At 42.2% G+C, this 20,293-nt stretch overlaps 1 protein-coding gene across 1 annotated transcript in view; it reads left to right on the top strand.

Moving 5' to 3' along the window:
- ANTXR1 (ANTXR cell adhesion molecule 1) overlaps window positions 1-20,293 on the top strand; it is a gene marked incomplete at its 3' end in the record, with an annotated part of 210,237 nt that overhangs the window by 133,584 nt on the left and 56,360 nt on the right. Inside the window, exons 14-16 of the mRNA XM_084234447.1 lie at window positions 7,289-7,330; window positions 14,886-14,981; window positions 15,458-15,625. Of these exons, the coding sequence (XP_084090573.1) occupies window positions 7,289-7,330; window positions 14,886-14,981; window positions 15,458-15,625 (306 nt within the window). The remainder of the gene's footprint in view (window positions 1-7,288; window positions 7,331-14,885; window positions 14,982-15,457; window positions 15,626-20,293) is intronic.

The following is a 20,293-nucleotide window of genomic DNA, read 5'->3' as shown; positions in this document are numbered from 1 at the left end:
TGCAAGAAATAATCTAAACTAGTGGCACAGTGATCTACATAGCAAAAAAAAAAAAAAATCCTGGGTAAAGATATAATAAAAGGTGTTTTAAATGCATAGTCAGGCTCACAGGAAAATAGGGTAAATTTCCAGGGCCAAAATAAAGAAGGATCTGGAGGTCACATAGTTAACTAACCCTAAAGCAGTGACTGTCCTATGGGAAATTTTCTGATCTCAAAAACCTTGTTTACTTGATGTATTAGTCTTACATATGGCCACAAAAATTGGAAGTTAGAACTTGGGTGTGTGTGTATCCCTAAGAATTCAGAACCATAATTTCTCCAAGTTATAGATTTCAAATACGTACTATGGAGGTTTTATAAATTACAAACTGAGAAAAAGTGGTCATGAATCTGCTTATGAATCTGCAGAAGGAAACTTGAATCCTCTCTAGCAGGTTGGTCCCTCAATTCAGTCCTTATCAAATTCTCACCAATAAATGCAAACTACACAAGAGCTCATAGTCCAAAATTACCAAAACCCAAGCATATTATTACTCAGACTCATATTATTACTCAGACTCTGCTTATGAATCTGCAGAAGGAAACTTGAATCCTCTCTAGCAGGTTGGTCCCTCAATTCAGTCCTTATCAAATTCTCACCAATAAATGCAAACTACACAAGAGCTCATAGTCCAAAATTACCAAAACCCAAGCATATTATTACTCAGACTCCTTGGAGTTTCACTGTGATGCAGAAAGCACAAATCCCAGAAATCAAATAAGGAAGTCTGTCAGGAGCCACCAGTGTTCTTTTGTGCTTTTCTTTGCTCTTTCTCAAAGTTATCAGTAGTGTAAAGTAGTGGATACATAGCAAGTTCTCTAAATGCCATCATTTCTCTTATAACATGAGGCTGTTCCTAAAAATATCACATTATGGAATTTTGACCTCATGAAAATAACAAGACTATGAAGGAAATCGGTACAGAGCAGAACATTCAAAACTCTGCAGTCTGATAAAATAATACATACTCAAAATTTGACAACTCAATAAAAATTCCACCCATTTAAAGGATAGTAAATTCTTAATTAAGACAGTATCATAGTAAATATAGCACTTTGCCTTGATTTTTTAAAAATAAATACATGAATTTACTGGTGGCTATGAATGTGATGAAGCACCTTGACTTTGAGTTGCAGAGTTGGGCTGGAAGGCAGCGGACATTCATAGGGTGAAGGGTCGTGACACCAGAGGTGGATGGCTCTGACTCACTGTCTTGTTATTCCTTCTGTGCTGGCTTAAAATAGAAATCCAGCTTTTGTTGTTTTGCCAGGTTTCTTCTTTTGTAACAAAAAAAGCTATTTGTTTGGTTCCAAGTAAGACCAAATGCCATGGAAAGTGCTGTTCTGCCTGTCCGCATTATAGCTTGTTCTTCAACCTGTGTCACATGCTTCTTTAAAGCAAATAAATTATGGCCCCCTATGAGTTCTGTTCCCCTTTCTTTTAGTCCTTTATCACGGTCTCTGGTGAAATTTAATGTGGATTCCTTTACTCTCATTTGCTATTGTCTCCCATCTTCTCTCATCTCTTCACAAGTTTCTCTTCCATAAACAGACAACTTTCTCATCACTGAATCCCTGCATCCTTATAATCAGGACACGCACTTATTTGAGGATGCCAGATTAAATGCTTTCACGGGGAGAGGAGGCTGGGGACATGTAAGAGCAAAGAACAAAGGAAGCACAGTGGACCATGGTGGTGGACTATGGGTTATTTGGTTGGTGGGTACACTAAGGTGGTGATACCTGATGAGGGATCTTAATATTACCTAAATTAAAATTTTAAATGATAACAATAAACAAATGCTTTTTGTGAAGAAAAGTACACAAGTTAAGAACACTATTTAAACTTGCATAGCAGGGCCTCCCTAGTGGCGCAGCGGTTGAGCGCTGGGTTGCGAAGCTGCCCGCAGCATGTGCAGCGCTGGTTTGATCCGCAGCCACAGGGGGAGGGTCCCACATGGCGTGCAGACCTCTCCTGCCACCCGCTGTTCCCCTCAGCAGTGTACATCGTCACTCTGCCTGTTCTACTCTCCACTCTGGCTCTGGTGAATTCTCTCACCCTCCCATGCCTCTGACTTTACCCAGTGCTTGTATAAATAAATAAATAAATCTTTAATAAATAAGTAAATAAATAAACTTGCATCGCGTGAAGGTAAACAGAAGTGAAAAAGCAGATGAGGTCCATATGGGTGGTGTGCATTCCTCCCCACACACTACTGGAAATTGAGCAGCATCTTCACTTTCACCCAGTGTTACTCAGGGACACCAAATATAATTACCTTGTTATAATTACCATAGCATTAACATTGGTTAAGGTTTTGGTATGCGAATTTTACCATGAACAAAAATCATATATATATATATATATATATAACCTTCTGCTTTACCTTGTGAAAAATCACATTTTGAGCTGATACGATTTCACAGTTTAATGATTTTGTTACCCAGTTTACCTACCACACATGAACAAATTCATATATACAATATATACCTGTATTGTAACAAAAGAGACTAGATATTGTTACTTTGAAAGTGACAATTTCTGGGGCCTCCGTGGTGGTGCAGGGGTTAAAGACGTAGCTGTCAAGCTATTGCCAGCCTCTGCAGCAAGAGTTCGATCCCCAGCCAGCCAGAGAACAACCCACATGGCACAGTAGACCTCTCCTGTCCTGCCCACTGCTCCCCTCAGCAGTGTATTTCAGTAGATCTGCCTGTTCTGCTCCCCACTCTCCCTGGTGAATCCTTCCACTCCCCCACACCTCTGGTCTACACCCCAGTTCTTGTATGCATAAATAATTTTTTTTTTAAATATAACCATTTCTAAGCCTTCTTAGAAATTTAGTTTGGGACACAGACATGGAAGGTGGGCAAATGAATTTACTTGGAGGTTGATGAAATGGTGGATGGTGTCAATGAAGTACCATAAGTATAACTTATGACTAATGAGATCTTCATCATGTATCCAAGTGTCACAACCCACTATGAACAGCTGGGACTGTTGGCATATTAAATACCAAAAAAAAGTTTATATGTCCTGTTAATAGATCAGACTTGAATCTTATATCACTTAAATGCTTATCTGAGAGGCAAGGAAGTTTGCAATAATCAGAGATGTTTTCTTTACTTCTTCCTTTATAGGAACGCACACTCTTTAATTCTAGAAACAGTGATTAAGTAACAAGGACTGAACTACCTGTCAGGAGATAAAAGCTGACCGAGTATGCCCCTCTCTTCTGGGGACTAGAGTGCAGTGCGGAAGAAAAAGAAGCAAACACAGTTCAGTGAGTTAGTTGCCAATGGTGCAGACAGTGAAAGATAAGATCTTTGTCCCTAATTCCCAGGCAGCCATCTGGCTGAGAATGCTTCAAGGCGAGATCCAGGAATCCAAGCCATGCCAGCTCTGCACACAGACAAGCACAAACTCACTCACCAGAGGAAGCAAGAGTGACCGCAAGCAGAGTTGAGAGTTTCCTCTAGAAATAATTCTTTGTCTTTCCCATACAGGGATACCATTGGGCAATGGTGATCCCATTGCTCCTGACAATAGATCAGGGACACAATTTTTTGACTCAAACATTTCTAAAGCTGGTGTTTCTAATCAGCCATAAGCAGCTCTCAACAGAATTCTCTAAGAAGAATGTCGACTTAAAGCAAAACATACTCCCACATATTTCATTCAAGTATAAGATAGTCAGGAATAAGCAAATTCGTAGTTCTCAAAGCATATTCCATGGACCAGCAGCATAAGCGTCATCTGGGGCCTTGTTAGAAATATAAAAACCTAGCTCCAGTCCTATTAAGAAACTCCACAGTAAAGTCCATAAATTTGTGTTTTAAGAAAACTTACAAGTATCTGTGATATTCAATAAAGTTTCAAACTAATTCAAATTGAGCTAATTCAAATTAAGGGACATAATCTTGTTACCAGAGTATTTAGTGATCTTAAATAGTTCTCTTGGCCTTTGTCTGAACAACAAAATTGACTAGAAGTGTCTCCTTTGCAACAGGAGAAACATGCCTTCAATGGAGAGGAGGCTGTGGGAGATGTTCCTCATCCAATGCATGCAAAAAGGATACTGAGACACTGATACAATTTAAAAAGAAAGGGGCTCAAAAACAGTCTCCTGTTTTGTCCCATTTCTCATGCCTTAAGATGTACATCTGTTTCAAGTGCGCTCATGCACCTTAGTCTACAGTCAACTGCTGTCACAGAGTGAAGAGACAGGAAAGATAAGGAAGAAAATGTGAAGTTGTAGTGATAGAAGAATCAGGCCTGGTGTCTTCCTGCTCCTCATACAGTTGCTCATTTGCCTTTTTTTTTTTTTGTAATCTCCACATATGAGTGAAGTCATATGGTATTTGTCTTTCTCCATCTGGCTTACTACATCAGCATAACACCCCTGAGGTGAGAGTCACTCTGTGTAGCCAGGCCTCAGTGGTGTTGTGGTCTCATCGGCGATGCAGGCTGTTGCCCAACTGCTCTTCCAGGAAGCCTGGGCTTAGCTCTCTGGAAGTGTGAGGTGGAGACTGGGCTAATGGGTCACTGTGCTCAGAACCTGCCTTTAGGTGGCTCCTGTGCTGGACTTGGCATGGGACACAGACAACCCATCCAGCTTTTCTGCCTGACATTATCATCTCATGGCTTCAAGATAGCCCATCTGGATCCCACTTTGAAAGACTGTCCCACCATCCTATGGGACATCCTCTGGGTTCTCTGCCCCAGGAGAAGACTAATGGAGGTCAGGCTTGAAGCAATAGGTAGATTTGTCCTTGGTCCTGCTAAGTATAGCTTATATCAAACCAATGAGGCCAGACTGGAGATTCTTAAATCCTGTTTATCTGAACATGATTGGCATTTTTCCAGTTGTTACAGATAGTCAGTGTGGCATCTGGATTGTAAACTAATTGCTTGATTCCTATTTGCCATTGTCTTTGGGTCCCCCTTAAGATCTGGCACATTGCTGAAGCAGAACTCAATAAATACCCAAAAACTTACACTGAACAACAACCACAGGTAGGGTGGCTGAGTAGTGGCTAGTTGTGCTGCACTTCCTCGATCCTACCATGTGCCTACACATATGTGGCCGCTGAAGTCCCTGGCCACTCTCAGGTGGCCAGCACTGTCTGCACACCTGCCTCCTGACTTCCTCATTTTATGAGGCTCTGGCCTCTTGACCGCCCACATGGAAACCACAACACATTGTCATCTAGCATATGCAGGAGGTTAATGAAAGCTTTGTTAAATATGTAATAAAGACAAGAGACAGACCCCAAGAAAATGAAAGACTGATAGTACGTGCTTGCTCTCTCTTGAATATCTACTCCATGCCAGATGTTTTGCAAACATTATTGTTCATCATGACTCAGTTCCTGCAGGGTTGATGCTATTGAACAGATAAGCACAGTGGAGGTCAGGGTTAAGGACTCTTGTCAAATCCTCAGCCAGAAAGAGGCAGATCTGGTGTTCACACTTGACAATGACACTGTGCTTCCATGCAGTGAAGGAGGTAGCTAGTAGCACACTTAAGACAAAAGCACTGCTGCTCTGCTAGAACCTCTGTATACCCCTGGTACTTACTATGCACGCTGCCCACAGCACTATTGTCAGCTAGGGAACTCTGTTCACAAGTGTCTTGCTTGCTCTCCCACTCCTTCCTTAGTCTTGTCCTAAAGATGCATTCAGGATCTGCCCCTCCTATCCCCAGCTCCTCAGAGCCCCCTCCAGTTTCCAGGCATTTCCTGTTTTAATATTGCCACTGCCTCTGGGCTAATAGGAAATCTGTATAGGGCACTAATGTCCCTCCCCAGAGAGTTCCTTAAGGAGGTCATAGCCAGTGCTGAGCTCATGCTTTCCAAAGACCTTCACCAGGCTTCCCACAGTGGTCAGGAAGTGGAGGCAGATGAAATGATAGCTTGAAACCTCTGGAGACCCTAATCTCTGCCTCTTCAATTAATTGAATGCCGCTCTTTTAAATGACTGAGTCTTAGTCTCCTGGCTGGTATTAACAGAACCACAAGTCTATAGCTTATCTCATCATACAGAAATGACGCTGCATATAATGGTACTGTAGGTAACAGTAGTAGGGACTGGAGCCTAAATGAGGTCTCAGGATAATCATCAAATCAGAGATAAGTACTTAGTAGGCAGAGCTTGATGCCAGACAAGCAGCTTGGCCTGCAGCTGGGTGAGCTCCCCTAGAAGATTAGAGAATTGGTCCCATGGATAAAGCCTGAGCACCCATCCACAAAGTGGTCGAGACCAGCCATGACACTAAGATGTTAAGAGATAATAAGTTTTGTATTACCAAAACTTTTCTAAAGAAAAGGAATGTATGTAGAAGACCCAAAATTCTGTTAATAAAAGTTTGGAGTGAGAAAACGGTACCCTCCCAGGTGACTTGGTGAAGTCATAATAGACAAAACTGCCTTGTAAAAGACTCTAACCTCAATTGACAACAGGTCTGTCCTTTCAAGAATATGGGGTGTGCAACCTGGGTCAAGTGCGAGGAGTGACTGCTTACTACCCTCCAGTTGTCCTTCTTTTCTATCTTTCTCCCATGTGCCCATTCTCTGATGGGTGTAGAAGGGGCTCACAACTGTTTACCTGCCCAGAGTGTCTGCATATCTCTCTTCAGCTGATGGGAAAGGTACAGAGTAGTCTTATAATATTGCAATGTAAATCATTGCACCTTTTAAGTGCTAGGGCCCTGAAATCAATCCCTGATGGCTTCTTTTCTGCTCCCAATTGGGAATCAATCTGCCTGACCATCATACCGTTTCCATGGGTATCAGTTGGGAACAGGGACAGTTCATGGAACTGCCAACTGCCAACTACCTCACTTGTCTCTGCAGTTGCTATCTTAACTTCTGTCACGCACAATTCTTTGTTAAATATGTTGGCATTTGGATGGTTGGATGAATGATTTGATGCCTAAAAGACTGGATGAATCAAGGAGTGCATGAATTTGCAAGATAGCTGCCTGTGGTAAGAGATAAAACTGTTACCCATGCAGTGTTGTTTTCTCTATACGAAACTACCACAGACACAAATGAGAAATGGAACCTTCAGCCTGGATCATGAGCTCACTGAGCTATTCTGCCCTGAAAGACAGCATGGCATAGATTAAGCCTGCATAGCTTGAGCCCTTCACTAGGTAATTATGACCAGGCACCTCTTAAGAGCAGACCTCTTGAAAAGTAAGTGGCTGGAAATCTCTACTGACTTGTTCTTTTTTTTTTCTTTTCAGATTATAAAGGAGGTCCCTCCACCCCCTGCTGAGGAGAGTGAGGTAAGTAACCAGAGCAGGGAACAGCCAGGTAGACAGAGTGGTAAAGTAGGGTGGAGAGCTGGTTTGACTGGCCAAGATTCAGGCCCCTGCAAATCAGCACTAAGACAGGTCTAGGTTTCTACTGCTATGAAGCAGCAGGGGGGAAATCTTTGACCATTTCCAAATCAAGGATGAACAAGAACTGAACTAAACTGGAAGCCATAGACAAAATGGCTTTGGGAGGTTTTCTCTCTTCAAAGATAAAATTTGAGATACATACACTAATGCTTTTATCAATACAGTTATTTGGACCCCCAAGGTACTGATTTTTTTCTCTAAAGCAGATACATCAGTGTTCTTTTTTTCCCCACAAAGACTTATGCTACATGTGTGCATTAGGACAAATTTCCCACATTCTCCAATCAGTTGTTCTAGGTATGGCCTGATGTTGAAGTATTCCATTTTTCCCAACACAATGTCATGTAAAGATTTCCCAGGCAATGATGAAAATATACTGGAGGAGGAGATTCTAATAATACCCTGGCCTTGATCTCAAATTCTCATCATTTGAAGGGAATTGTAAAAAAAAAAAACAAACTTAGACTCCACACCAAATTGGCCATGCACACTGTCCTGGTGCCAGTGTGACCTAGGGTAGAGTACAGTGGAGGAATTAAAGAATAATAGGGAGGAAAAGCCTTTGTAGACAGGTGTGCATAGCCAGTGACTCTCCTGATCCTCTGATCACTTCAAAGATAGCTGACCACCCTGACTGCAGCACTTAGAAACCAGGGTATAGTCTAAAAGGTCAAAAGATGTATTTATGAGGTTTCAAGTTCATTGTCCTCAATCCCTAAGGTCTGTTGTGTGCAAGTTGAGCACCACCCCATCACCATTTCTCTTCCCAATGCCTTTGTCAAGCTTCCTACATACAGAAAGAATAATGATTAAATTTAAAATTCCATGTGGCTCTTATATCCTGAACCATAAGCATGTAAGCCAAGGGATTTAATAGCTGCAATCAATTAAAGCACATCTTGTTGGAATGCTAACTCTCTGCCCAGAAATCAAGGGAGGAAATTACATTGCTCTGCAAAGAGGAGAGGGGGAAAAAAAAACAAACCTCTTTACATCCACAAAAGCCTTTTCTTAATTCTTGAAAAGAAAGCACCGTGCTAGTTGCATGGATTCCAGTTTGGCTATATTTCTGTTCTGTGCAGCTGTCTCTTAAATTCCCAAAGAAAAACAGAGTGAGAAGTTCCCTTGAAGAGGAGCTCTGTTTGCCCTGAGGTAAAGAATGCTCCATCCTCTCATATTCAGTTAGAGTTGGTGCCCTTTCTTCTGGTACTGGCTCTGCATTTGCCTTTGGAGTAGGCCAGGGAACTCAGGTCCAAGACTGTGGGATCTGGGCTAGCCTAGATCCCAACATCTAGCACAGGGCACCACAGAAAGAACAAGCTCAATAAGTATTTATGCACTGAAGTACTATACTCATCAACACAATTTTGGGGGAAAAAAGAAAACTCCAAATCAGCAAGCCACTAAAAGAGGTAAAAGCAAGAAAGGTGGTTGGGTTTTTCATTTAATATTCTTATAGGAGTCATACTTTCACCTGAAGAAGGCAGACCTGGTTTCTAAGAATGACAACCTGGAGATACTTGAGATCTGAAACATTGTGTTAGACCTAAAAGAACTTCCAGGCTGGCTAGGGAAGGCCAACAGGCTTTGCTGATTACTTTAACATGTGTCTTGGCCTTGAGAGTTCCTTGGCCCTATGAATTAGGTGGCCCTAAGCTCCTTCTTAATGTGTTTTGGCAGAGAAAGAAATAAGAAAGAAATAATACAGAAACAGAAAGTGTAACTTAGTCCATGCAAAGTATTTTACAAAAAGCTCTGAAAATCAGTCTGACTCTAAACAGCCTTCTCTATTCCAGCTCCTGGTGTTCAAGCACAGCTGATGTGCCACTCTCTCCACAAAACACACCAAATTCCTTCCATCAGAATTAATTTCTCTTCTCTCCCTTCTCTACTTACCCACAGTATTTTATTGGTTCTTCCTCATGCATCAAAGTTTTAGACCATTAACTACTTGAAGGTCAAGGTCTATGTCTAATTAACTTGAGACTTCAAGATCTCAACAAAAGCAAAGTAGCTCAGTTTTAATTAAGAGGAGGTATTGCTTGGGGTAAGTTCTTTAAGGAGGAGTGGAGTGATAATTCTCCATGATGTCTCCAGTTATTCCAAATAATTGACAATTTATGGGAGAATCCAATAAAGGGGTACTTCATCTGATGGCTTAGTTCTAAATATAATAACTTTCCATGGATTTTCTGGCTGTGTCTGAAGGGCGAGGGATATGTACTGAAGACATTGACACTGGATGGGCATCCAATCAACTATTAGGCTCTGGCTTTGAATAATGAACTTATTCCAAGATTTATTATCATGCTCACTGATTCTGACAATGTCTTCGTGGCAAGAGATTTTTTTTTTTAGTGGGAAAACTTGGTTATGGAAAAATTATACAAGTTGTCTAGAACCAGACAAATTGAACTCCCTGATAGCAGTAGATTTGGTACTCTTCACAGCTGTGTCTGCATCCAGAGTAGCTTCTCACCCTGGAGAGGTGGAGGTCCATGTTATTTTCAGGCATCTTCTTTATACTCACCTACACTGATTCTCTCTCTCTCTCTCTCTCTCTCTCTCTCACACACACACACACACACACACACACACACACACACACATACACACACACTCAAAACAGAAGTCCTGGAACAGACGCAGAATCCAGTATTCTTTATTTCAACAGTTTAAAAAGGAACATTTCTAGTTTTTATTGAAGAATAAGGAACAATTGTGTTGTCCTTAATCATTGTGTATATATAAACAGATACAATGGTGCCAAACATGTTAAATGCAACTCAGAACAGGGAAATGTTAAGTTATCTGGGAGTTTTTTGTATTTACAAATGGAAATGTTACTGGATTTCTCTGACTTGCCAATTCACTCCAAGACAGACATTCATGGTGATCTCTGACTTATCCATAAAGGCTTGTAGTGAGTTGATACAGTCAGTTCTACTTCAGCTTCTACCCTCTAAAGCCTCAAGACATGGGAGTTTCTATGGCTTTAGTCCTTAATTTCATGCCATCATGCTCACAAAAATTATTCCTCTGTAAATGTAAACAATCTTGTTCATAAGCTACACCTTTTTTTTTCCTGAGAATATAATACTGTGCTGGCAAGCAGAGGGGACTCAACTACAGTTGCCTAAGTGAAGTAAGGAATGGACATATAAATGGCCCTTCTTTGGAGCTATATAGAGTTTATCATAAGGATTTAAGATGTATTGCAGTTCAATAAAATTTAAAGTGAATTCAGAGGCCAATTTAAAACTATTTGTTTCAGTTATATTCTCCCTTCCAGAGAGTTCCCATTGGTAGCACAGTAAATTGGGTCACTAAGAGTCTATGTAAGTCAAACTGGCCATATGGTTTTCCTGGCAATTGGATATCAGAGAATCAGGAAGGGTGTGGTCTGAGAGGGCCACCATATGCACAACTCCAGGTGGCACTGTTAACATTAAGTCTATGGAATTGTCCAGAGCACCATCTATATGGAAGAATAAGGCATCCCTAGGATCAGAGAACTTACCCCTTCTATTCACTGGTTTGCTGAATAAGTAACTAATTGTTAAATATTTGTTGAGTGAACGAAGGTCAGTACAAGGAGCCATAGGGAACTCAAGAAGGGAGCACTGAATTCCCTGGAGAATCAAGGCATTCTTCACAGAATAGGTTATATTGAGCAATATCTTAAAACATGGGTTGAAATGGGGGACAGGTTTTCCAATCATATGGAGCCATGACTGTTGAAGTGTGGAGCTGTACTAAAGCCTGAAATGACTGAAAATATGGAAATTTCAGTGTCTGAGTGTAGCACATGACTAACCCAATTATGGACCTGCCAGATGTGTGCATCACACTTCATATTTTACAGCTGTTTCTTCCTAGAGCAGGATTGACACTGAGGGCACACCCAGGTCTGTGTGAGGACAAGCAGGTCAGGAGGGGCCTCTGCCATCTGAGTAACGTGCTGCCACTTGTGTTACCCAAACATCAGTCAACTGGACATCTGGGCCACCACATCCTTTAAGATTTAAACATAACTTCCCCTGATGGGAAACAAGCACCCCTCCCTAATCTCTGCGGTTTCTCCAGCACTGCTACTCCTACTTCTGGCTTCTTCTGTAATATCTTCTTCTTTTGCTACACACCATCTTACAAACACAATTCCTACACTCCCCCAAAGGTAACACTGACACTAGGCTATCGGCTTAGGGAATTTTGACGAGGATTTATAAGTACAAGTGGGTTACAATGCAATGCAGCCAGAAAAAATAACTTTGGACAGAATATTACACCTCTTCTTTATTATCTATCATTCCCATTACTGAGAACAGTGGTCCTCTCCTCAGGTGGACCTTGGCAATTGGCTGGTGGCTCAATTCCACCCTTTTCTGCTGTCTTCAACTGTCTGCCCACCCCTTCCTGATTCCTACTACTTCACTCATGCAAAGCAATTCAGCTCCTCCAGTTGGTCCTCTAGTAACCATAGAGGATTTCTACGCTGGTGGTTCTCCCCCTCCCTGCTTCCTCCTTGAAGAGCAATGTGAGGGGAACTTCCCAAGAGCCTTTCTACTTAACTAGATGCTGCAATGTTCTTAGTGGAATTGCCGGGGACTGTGATTTTTCTCCACCAATTTTGACCAAATGGAAAGACACATCAAAGATTCCCTTCTCTTTTGAAGATTGCAAAACCTTCCCGTCTCTAGAATGTATAAACAGAGCCATGGTAACTGCAGGGAAATTCTGACTGTCCCGTTGCTCAGACTCTGGGTCTTTGTGCTGTCTTTTGCTGTTGTTGGATTTTGGCAGGCAAGCTAGGGTCAGGGGATTAAAAGGCAGACATGTTAGATCAGAAGCCTGAGGAGCACCTGCATATATATAAACACACACATACACACATACATACACACATATATGTAATGTATATATATAATGAGATATATTAAGATATATTAATTTTTTAATTAAAAAAATTTTAAAGACGTCTGTACATCCCAAGCACAACAGGTCACTAAACAGGTCTTCATGTGTTAATATGGTAATGTGTTTTTCTTTGTTACCTCTGTCTCTGATTTCTGTTCTGCTCACCTCTTGCCGCTTGCATTGGGATGCCCTATTCCACACAGTGGTAGCCTGCATAGGACTTCACCATGAATCTGTGACTCCCCAAATGCCACCCACACAAGCCTGTGGGAAGTAGCCTGATTTTGAGCAATTTCATCCACATTGGCTCATTCCTCTCCTTTGTAGACAGACACCTTTTGCAGCTTCCTTTCTCTACCCAGAAAAAAAATCATCCACTGCCCTGTAACACATCTAGGACTATAGATGGTGATATCTTTCTCCCCACAACAGGAATTGTTAGGGGGAAAGGATGTCCTGAACGAACTCCACAAACACAGGTTTTATGGACTCCACCCACCCCAGACCAAAGAGATCCAATACACCAAGTATTACAAATCCCAAAATGTCATCACCACCGAATGGAGGATTGCTGGGAACTGAGTGTGGCATTAAGCAGCCAGGCTTGGTACATAACCAGACATGTGTGCCTTGTGGGTTCTTGGTTTTATGCCAGCCTTCAGCATGCTCTTGGGCCCATGCTATTGGGGCCCATGCTATTGGAACTGGTAGAACACATTCACCAATTTATCTCTCTCTCTCTCTTTCTCCCTGGGTTATTCCTTTCTTCATTTCCCCTTTTTTGCAAATAAACCCTTCATTAGACTTTTTGTGTGTGCCTGAAGTCAAGTCTCATTATAAGTCCCTTTAAGCATGTGGGTGGCTGAGGACCCACACTCAGGCCAACCCATTTCACATTAGGGTTGCCCTATAACAGAATTACCACAGTAACAATGTGAGGAACAGTTTTGCTAATTATCCTTCCCCTTTTCATCCATAAAGTTATAAGTTCCTCTTGTTTTCTCCCTTCATCTTAAAAATATAATAAGCACTAACTTCCTGTCACTGAGCTAAGTTGCAGACAGTGAGATAACTGCTTTACATAAATAGCTTCATTTAATTGATTTGTAAATTCAACAGATAAATCTTGGACACCTACCATGTGCCACTCTAAAAACTGAGAATACAATAGTAAAGATGAGAAGTAAACAGAAGCTTCCAAAGAACTTACATTCCAGCATGGGGAGACAGACAATAAATAAATGTCAAGCCATGATAAGATCCATAACTAAAGATAAAACAGATTGATGGGCTGAAAAGACTGGGGCTACTTTAGAATAGGATATCCAGGGAAGGCCTGTCTGAGCAGTGATAAGAAGATACAAAACCATGAGAAACCAGAGAAAAGGCATTCCTACCAAGGGAACAGCTGCTGCATAGTCATGGAGACAGGAATGTACTCAGATATTTCTGTCTGAGGGCAAGCAGTCTGAGAGGCAAGAAGGAGGTATGCATGGTAAGGAACAAGGCTGTTAGGTAGGCAAAGACCAGAGCTCTCAGGGCAGAGTGGAAGACTGGTTTTATTCTGCTGCTTTGTAGAGAACAGATTTTAGGTAAGAAAGAGGAGAACACGGTAGTCAGGAGGATATGGCAGGAGAAAGACTGCAGCTTGGGACCAGGGTGGTGGGGGTGGTGATGGAGGTGGAGAAGTAATAGGCTTGGGATCTTTTTAAAGTAACATCAACAGAATTTGTTGGCAAATTGAGATGGGTGGGGGTGGGGCAGGCAAGGAAAAAGGATTTAAGGGTGACTCCCAGGTGGTAGAGAAGACTGTGAAAAGAGCAGGTATGAGGTAGAGAAATCAGGACTTCTCTGTGACATCTCTCTTGAAATGTAGCTGTCAACCTCAAGTCCAAAGTTAACAAAAGATTCAAGGGTGGAGATTCACAGGTCATCAGCATGAAAATAGGATTAAATAAACTAGCTTGCAAAGGAGTGGAGAGGCAGGATTGCATCACAACTTTACCAGATAGAACCTCTTTTATCCCCACTTTCCAGATAAGAAAAAATAGCTTAGATACGTTAAGTGACTTGTCCAAGCTCACACTAAGCAGTTACTTGAAAATTTTTTTTTTAAAGATTTATTGATTGATTGATTGATTGATTTATACATACATACATACAAGCACTGGGTACAGTCAGAAGCGCGGGAGGGTGAGAGAATTCACCAGAGCCAGAGCGGGGAGCAGAGCAGGCAGAAGGACCGAAGTACACTGCTGAGGGGAGCAGCGGGCGGCAGGAGAGGTCTGCGCGCCATGTGGGACCCTCCTCCGGTGGCCGGGAAGCAGCCGGGGATCGAACTGGCGCAGCAGAGGTTGCGGGCAGCTTCGCAACCCAGCGCTCAACCGCTGCGCCACCGGGGAGGCCCAGTTACTTGAAATTTTATTCAAGCTGTGTAATCGTATCCAAACCACCACAGTCAAAACACACATACATATAGCAATGAGGTTTTGCTTCCTTCATATGTCACATCTCTCTGCAGGAAGAAGATGATGACGGTCTGCCTAAGAAAAAGTGGCCTACAGTAGATGCCTCTTATTATGGTGGGCGAGGTGTTGGAGGCATTAAAAGGATGGAGGTAAGAGGGCAGCTTAAGTTCCCATTATCTGTGTGCTGATTGGATGCTGGCAAACCACAGCAAACTGGTGACAACTCACACTTAAAATCTGGTGGGATGTGGCTCATGAGGCATCAGATGAAGAGAAAGCAAGTACAGCCTTTTAACTGTGCTCATCTGCTCAACAGCACCCCCACACCAGCCTCCATGGTTTCTTCTCTTACTGGAATAAAATGCAAAGAGCTTACCTGGACCTGCAAGGTCTTCACAGGTGCTGCCCGGTGTCCTAGATAGTTCCTACCTATGGCTTGCTTTCTGTGCTCCTTTAGTTCTCATTCTTTCCCCTTTTCCAAACCCCGCCCCTTCCCTGGCCTTGATGTCCAAAGGAAGGAGGATTAGATAGCACTTATGTTACAAATCACACTTGTGTTTGTGATTCCCATCCATGAGGGGCATCATATTTTATTTTGTCATTTTGTTTTATGTTATTCTTTTAGGTTCGTTGGGGAGAAAAGGGCTCCACAGAGGAAGGTGCTAAGTTGGAAAAAGCAAAGAATGCAAGAGTCAAGATGCCAGAGCAGGAGTATGAATTCCCTGAACCTCGAAATCTCAACAACAACATGCGCAGGCCCTCTTCCCCCCGGAAGTGGTACTCTCCCATCAAGGTGTGTCCCTTTCTACTCAAAAACCCTTCCTCACTCTGATAAAACACTTCCATAGTAATCTGACTTTTGATGTGATAAAATATCAAACCAAATTCCAGATTATTGCAAAGGAACAAATTTCTAAAATCATGGACTTGAAAGTATAGGTACTTACTTTTTCAAATTCCACATCATCAAATTTGAGAATTAGACTATTTAAAATCAACATGGCTCTCCCTGAATCATATACCATTCTACAAACCAATGTTACCTCAATAATAAAAAGAAAAGAGATTTATTAGGCACTCATAACTTTAAATAAAACCACTGTGGCACAGTAATGGGAAGAAAGTGGGTAGTAACCCCGTAGGACCATTATAAATTTCTGTAACATTCTACAACTTCATTGGAGGGCAGTCCCACTACCCAACAAAAATGTAGAATTCGCCTTGATGCCTGATCTCTCTTCTTGCCATGACATAAGCTCATTCCCTTTAACCTAAGACTCCTGCCAGTGCCTCAGGACACACTAGTAGAATGGATCACTGGCGATGGATCAAGGACTCACTGTTGCTGACTGTGAGCAAAAACCCTGTTTCTCCACCATCTCTCTTCCACCCATAGGTCCAAAGCTTAAGACCTTCTTTAGCTCATTAGGAAGTTTAAGCCATTGGAGGCAGTTAATGCTTCCTGAAGACCTCCTTTTCTTTTCCTCTTGGGTGGAAATATTTGAATTTACATGATTCATTCAACACCCTTGCTCTTCAGCCTTGCACCATGTCAATTGTCAGGGAAGTGTAGAAAATCATAGCTGAAAGACTCACATAATCTGCCTCCACTCCCTCATTTCCTACAGGAGAAAACTGAGGTAAGCAAAGTCCTTGCTCTGCCCAGGTCTGGAACTCAACATTCCAATTCAGGTCTATAGCCTGAAGTTCTATGCTACAACCAACCGCGTCAGCTCCAAGGCATCAAGTGAATATAAGAGCCTGTTCTCATCACTAACACACACACACACACACACACACACACACACACGTACACACACACACACAGAGACTCTTGTTCCCTCCTCTAGTGACAATAAAAATAACATTCATTATTCCCTGAATTATTTACTAATTTTAAACAGTGGAGAGAAACTTTATTGACGATTGTCTCTTCCCAGCTGAGCTAGTTCATGCTCACACTGATTACAACACATTTTCATTTTGGTTTGCTATGTTTAAAGCAGAAAGATTCTTTTTTAAGATAAGCACCCCTGGGGCAATGGGTTGAACTCTAGAAAGATGTGGGCAAAATGTAACTTGCTTGACTAACAGCTGTTTGCTTCTAATTATTTTCTAATGCTGAGCATGCAGTGGCGTGCCTGCATGTGCAGACAGGAAGGAGCCAAATAGAATCTCAGAGATGAAGAAGAAAGGGGATTTTCTTATAATGTCTTTTTTAGGAATCTGCACCTTGTGAGTAATACAACATCTTTGGTTACAGCAAGGTTTTCATTTCTATAATCTTGGATGTTGACAGTACTTTATTTTGCTTGAAGAATCTACTTTCTGCTTGAGAGCGTGCTATTGGTTTATTAACTGGTGATTGAGGACTAGTTTGTGAAATAAATAAAGAAATGAACAGCTAGGTTTACAAATCTAAAAACATTCCCAATGCCCACTTGGAATTAGGATCAATTCAATGAGTATATGCTATTCCCCTACTCTTTGCCAGGCACTGCCAGACACTGAGTTTACGGAGGTGTTCAAACCAGGCTGAGTGTCAGAACCACCTGAGAAAGTTTTAAAAACACAGACCCCTAGGTCTGACATCTCAACCTTAATGACTCAGAGTTTCACAAAAGGCTTTCAAAGGCATTCTGACTTCACAGTGCACCCTCTTTCCCCATCATGGGAAACTTTTTCTCCAATGCTTCCCTTTTCAGATTTCACATCCAAACTCCATAAGCATTGCTCCTCTTTGCCCCCATTATCACTCCCTCCATAGCTCCTGCTCTTCAGCCTAATTATTGGATTAAACCACCAGTGCTCCAAAGTGAAAATTTACATTTTTGAGGCTCCATTCCAGATCAACTGACTGAGCAACCCTTGGGGTAGGGCCCAGCAATCTGGGTTTTAACAAGTCCAGTTAAGAAGTTGTCACAGAAAGTTCTAACCAGTCTTTTCCAGTTCCCTAAGTCCAAGAACTGTGGTACATGTTAAAGAGGCTATAATCACATCTTGGCGATTTGTCAGGAGTCTCAGCAAGGGGACCCATGTTAGGTTTTACATGGGACCCATTTTACCACAAACACAACTGCTAAATTAATAGTAAGTGGTTGGGAATCTGAGTGTCAAGCATTCGCTGAAAAACGCAGATGGAAAAGACTCAGAAGCCAGTAGACTCTCTAGGCACCTCAGCAGGACTTCCTTGTGCAGACATGAGACAGTGTGACTGTTCCTCTCACTGGCAGAGCCACTCGTTCCAATGCTGACTCAGCTCGCTCTGCCAGATAGGAGATGTACATATCACCCACTGGAGTAATTGCTCATGTTTATGAGTCTTCTCTCCACCAGAATTGAGCCTCTAGAGGTACCAATTATGCTTGAATTATGTTTGAATGGCTAGTAAACAGCATGGTACCTGGCACAGAGGGGACTCCACCATCTCTAGTGAGTGAGCATAAGATGTAATTATGAAACCACACCCAGAGCCTCAGACCAGCTAGACCATCTCCTGTGACCCACGTGGATCCCTTTGGTAATCTCTGTCCAAGGAAACGGAAACAGAGGTCATTTTATGTGTATCTGGGTGAGACAGATGAGGAAAAGGCAGGAAAATGGAGGTTTGAAAACAGAAGCACAGAAAGGAATTGATAAGTCATAAAGTACTCGGTGTCCAGAATGGCAGACTTGCTCCCAAAACTTCAGTTTCAAACTGTTTTAACATGAGGTCTGCTCCATGATGAGCCCTATTCTAGCCACAGTGCCACAGGGCATTCGCTCGGCTTTGGACAAAGCACTTAACCTCATGTGGTTTATGTAACTGTAAACTCTATTTCCCTTTCCTGAACCCTCTCACTGATTTGTCATGGTCCTGGCAGGAAACAGAAAGCACATTCAAAAGGGTTGAACTAACATAGGTGCAGGCAGAGTTAAAGAACCCACAGGTTTGATGAGGCACACAGAACTTGCAAGTTAAAGCTGTTACCTGTACCCTCCTCTACCCAGGCCTAAAAGGCAAGTAGGCAGATGAGGACTGGAGCCAGTGAGAGATGCAGACCTGGGGAGAAGTGACCCCTTAGGAGCTGTGGTCACAGAGAAGGGATTAGCAATCTATAAATCTGTCCTGCCACTTGTTTTATCTGACCCACAAGCTAAGAATGGTTTTCTATATTTTTAAATATTTATATAAGTGCCTGCATAATATCCTTGAGTTTGCTTCTTGACCTCCAAATCATAAAATATTACTCTTTGGTCCTTTACAGAAAATATTTGCAGACAATTCTATGAAGGCAGCCACTGTTGGGGGCAAGGGTAGCAGGAAGGAGCAGAAAGAATAAAAACCTCAACCTCTGCCTCATCTGACCCTCTCATCTCCTTCTGGTGCCACCTATTGGTCAAACCAAAGGGAAGTCAGATGGTGTCATCTGTGGAAATTGGGCTTCCACAGCACAGAGCAAAGAAGGCAGAGAATGGACAGCAGGCCACTTTCTGCTCCCACTCTCTGCCGAGGGCAAAACTTGCAGGATGTCCTGGGAAGACTCCTGTTTCCCCAGTAAAAGTGGTCAAAATCATGTACATTTTAAATGTATTGCATTTGACTCACTTTTTTTTTCTTGCATTTTATGAAATAAATTTAAGAAACAGAAGCAGATGAGCACATTTGCTAAGCAAACCCAATGGAAACTCATCATGAGATGTCCACAATGGACTTCTCTCCACCGTCTTCCCAGTCTAATTTAAGGCACTGACCACACCAACCACACTTCACCCTTTTCTCATTCCAGGCTCATGATCAGGAAATTTTCCAATATTTGGCCTGAATTTTCCTTTGCTCGGTTTTCACCCCCTGAGATTTACAGCACCCCATGCTTCTCATGAAGGCGGGATTGACCATTTCAGACATATTAAGTAATACTCAGATGTATGGCCACCAGATAGATTAAAACCAGAACTATTTCAGGTTGGTTGGGAGGCTTGCCGCCCTTCAGAGGAATCATTTTTCTCCCTTTCCAGTAGCTCTTCCACATGACTGGAAATGACAGAGATGACAGCCAAAGGACAAAAGCCGGACCCTGGCTGGCTGGGCAGTCTGGCTGTTTTTGGCAAGATGTTCAGACCATGAAGGGTTTGCCTGTACTACTTGCAGGACCTGGGAGGGATGGTCTTCTATGCATTTTCTGTCAGGCCAGTCTGCCAACTCTGGCCTTAAGGACCTTGACCTTGTAATCAATAGCATTCAGTCATGAAACTCTGCTATACGAAGCTGTAGGTAGCCCAGCAAGACACACCAAAACTTCAAGTGCTGTAGACCGCCTGCTGATGTCAAACAGATTTTTTTTGTCCGTCTCTGACTGCTTTGTAGAATGGCTCCAAACTTTTTTAAAACAATGATTAAGAGAGAAAAAGAGCTAGACAAAAATTAACATGGGGGCAGGGTGAGTTTTTAACTTTATGTGTTAATGTATTTTATTTGCAG

Source organism: Talpa europaea (genome assembly GCF_964194135.1).
Source record: "Talpa europaea genome assembly, chromosome: 6".
Lineage (NCBI taxonomy): Eukaryota > Metazoa > Chordata > Mammalia > Eulipotyphla > Talpidae > Talpa > Talpa europaea.
The sequence above is the reverse complement of the archived record's forward strand: the minus strand, read 5'-3'. Positions and strand labels throughout refer to the sequence as shown.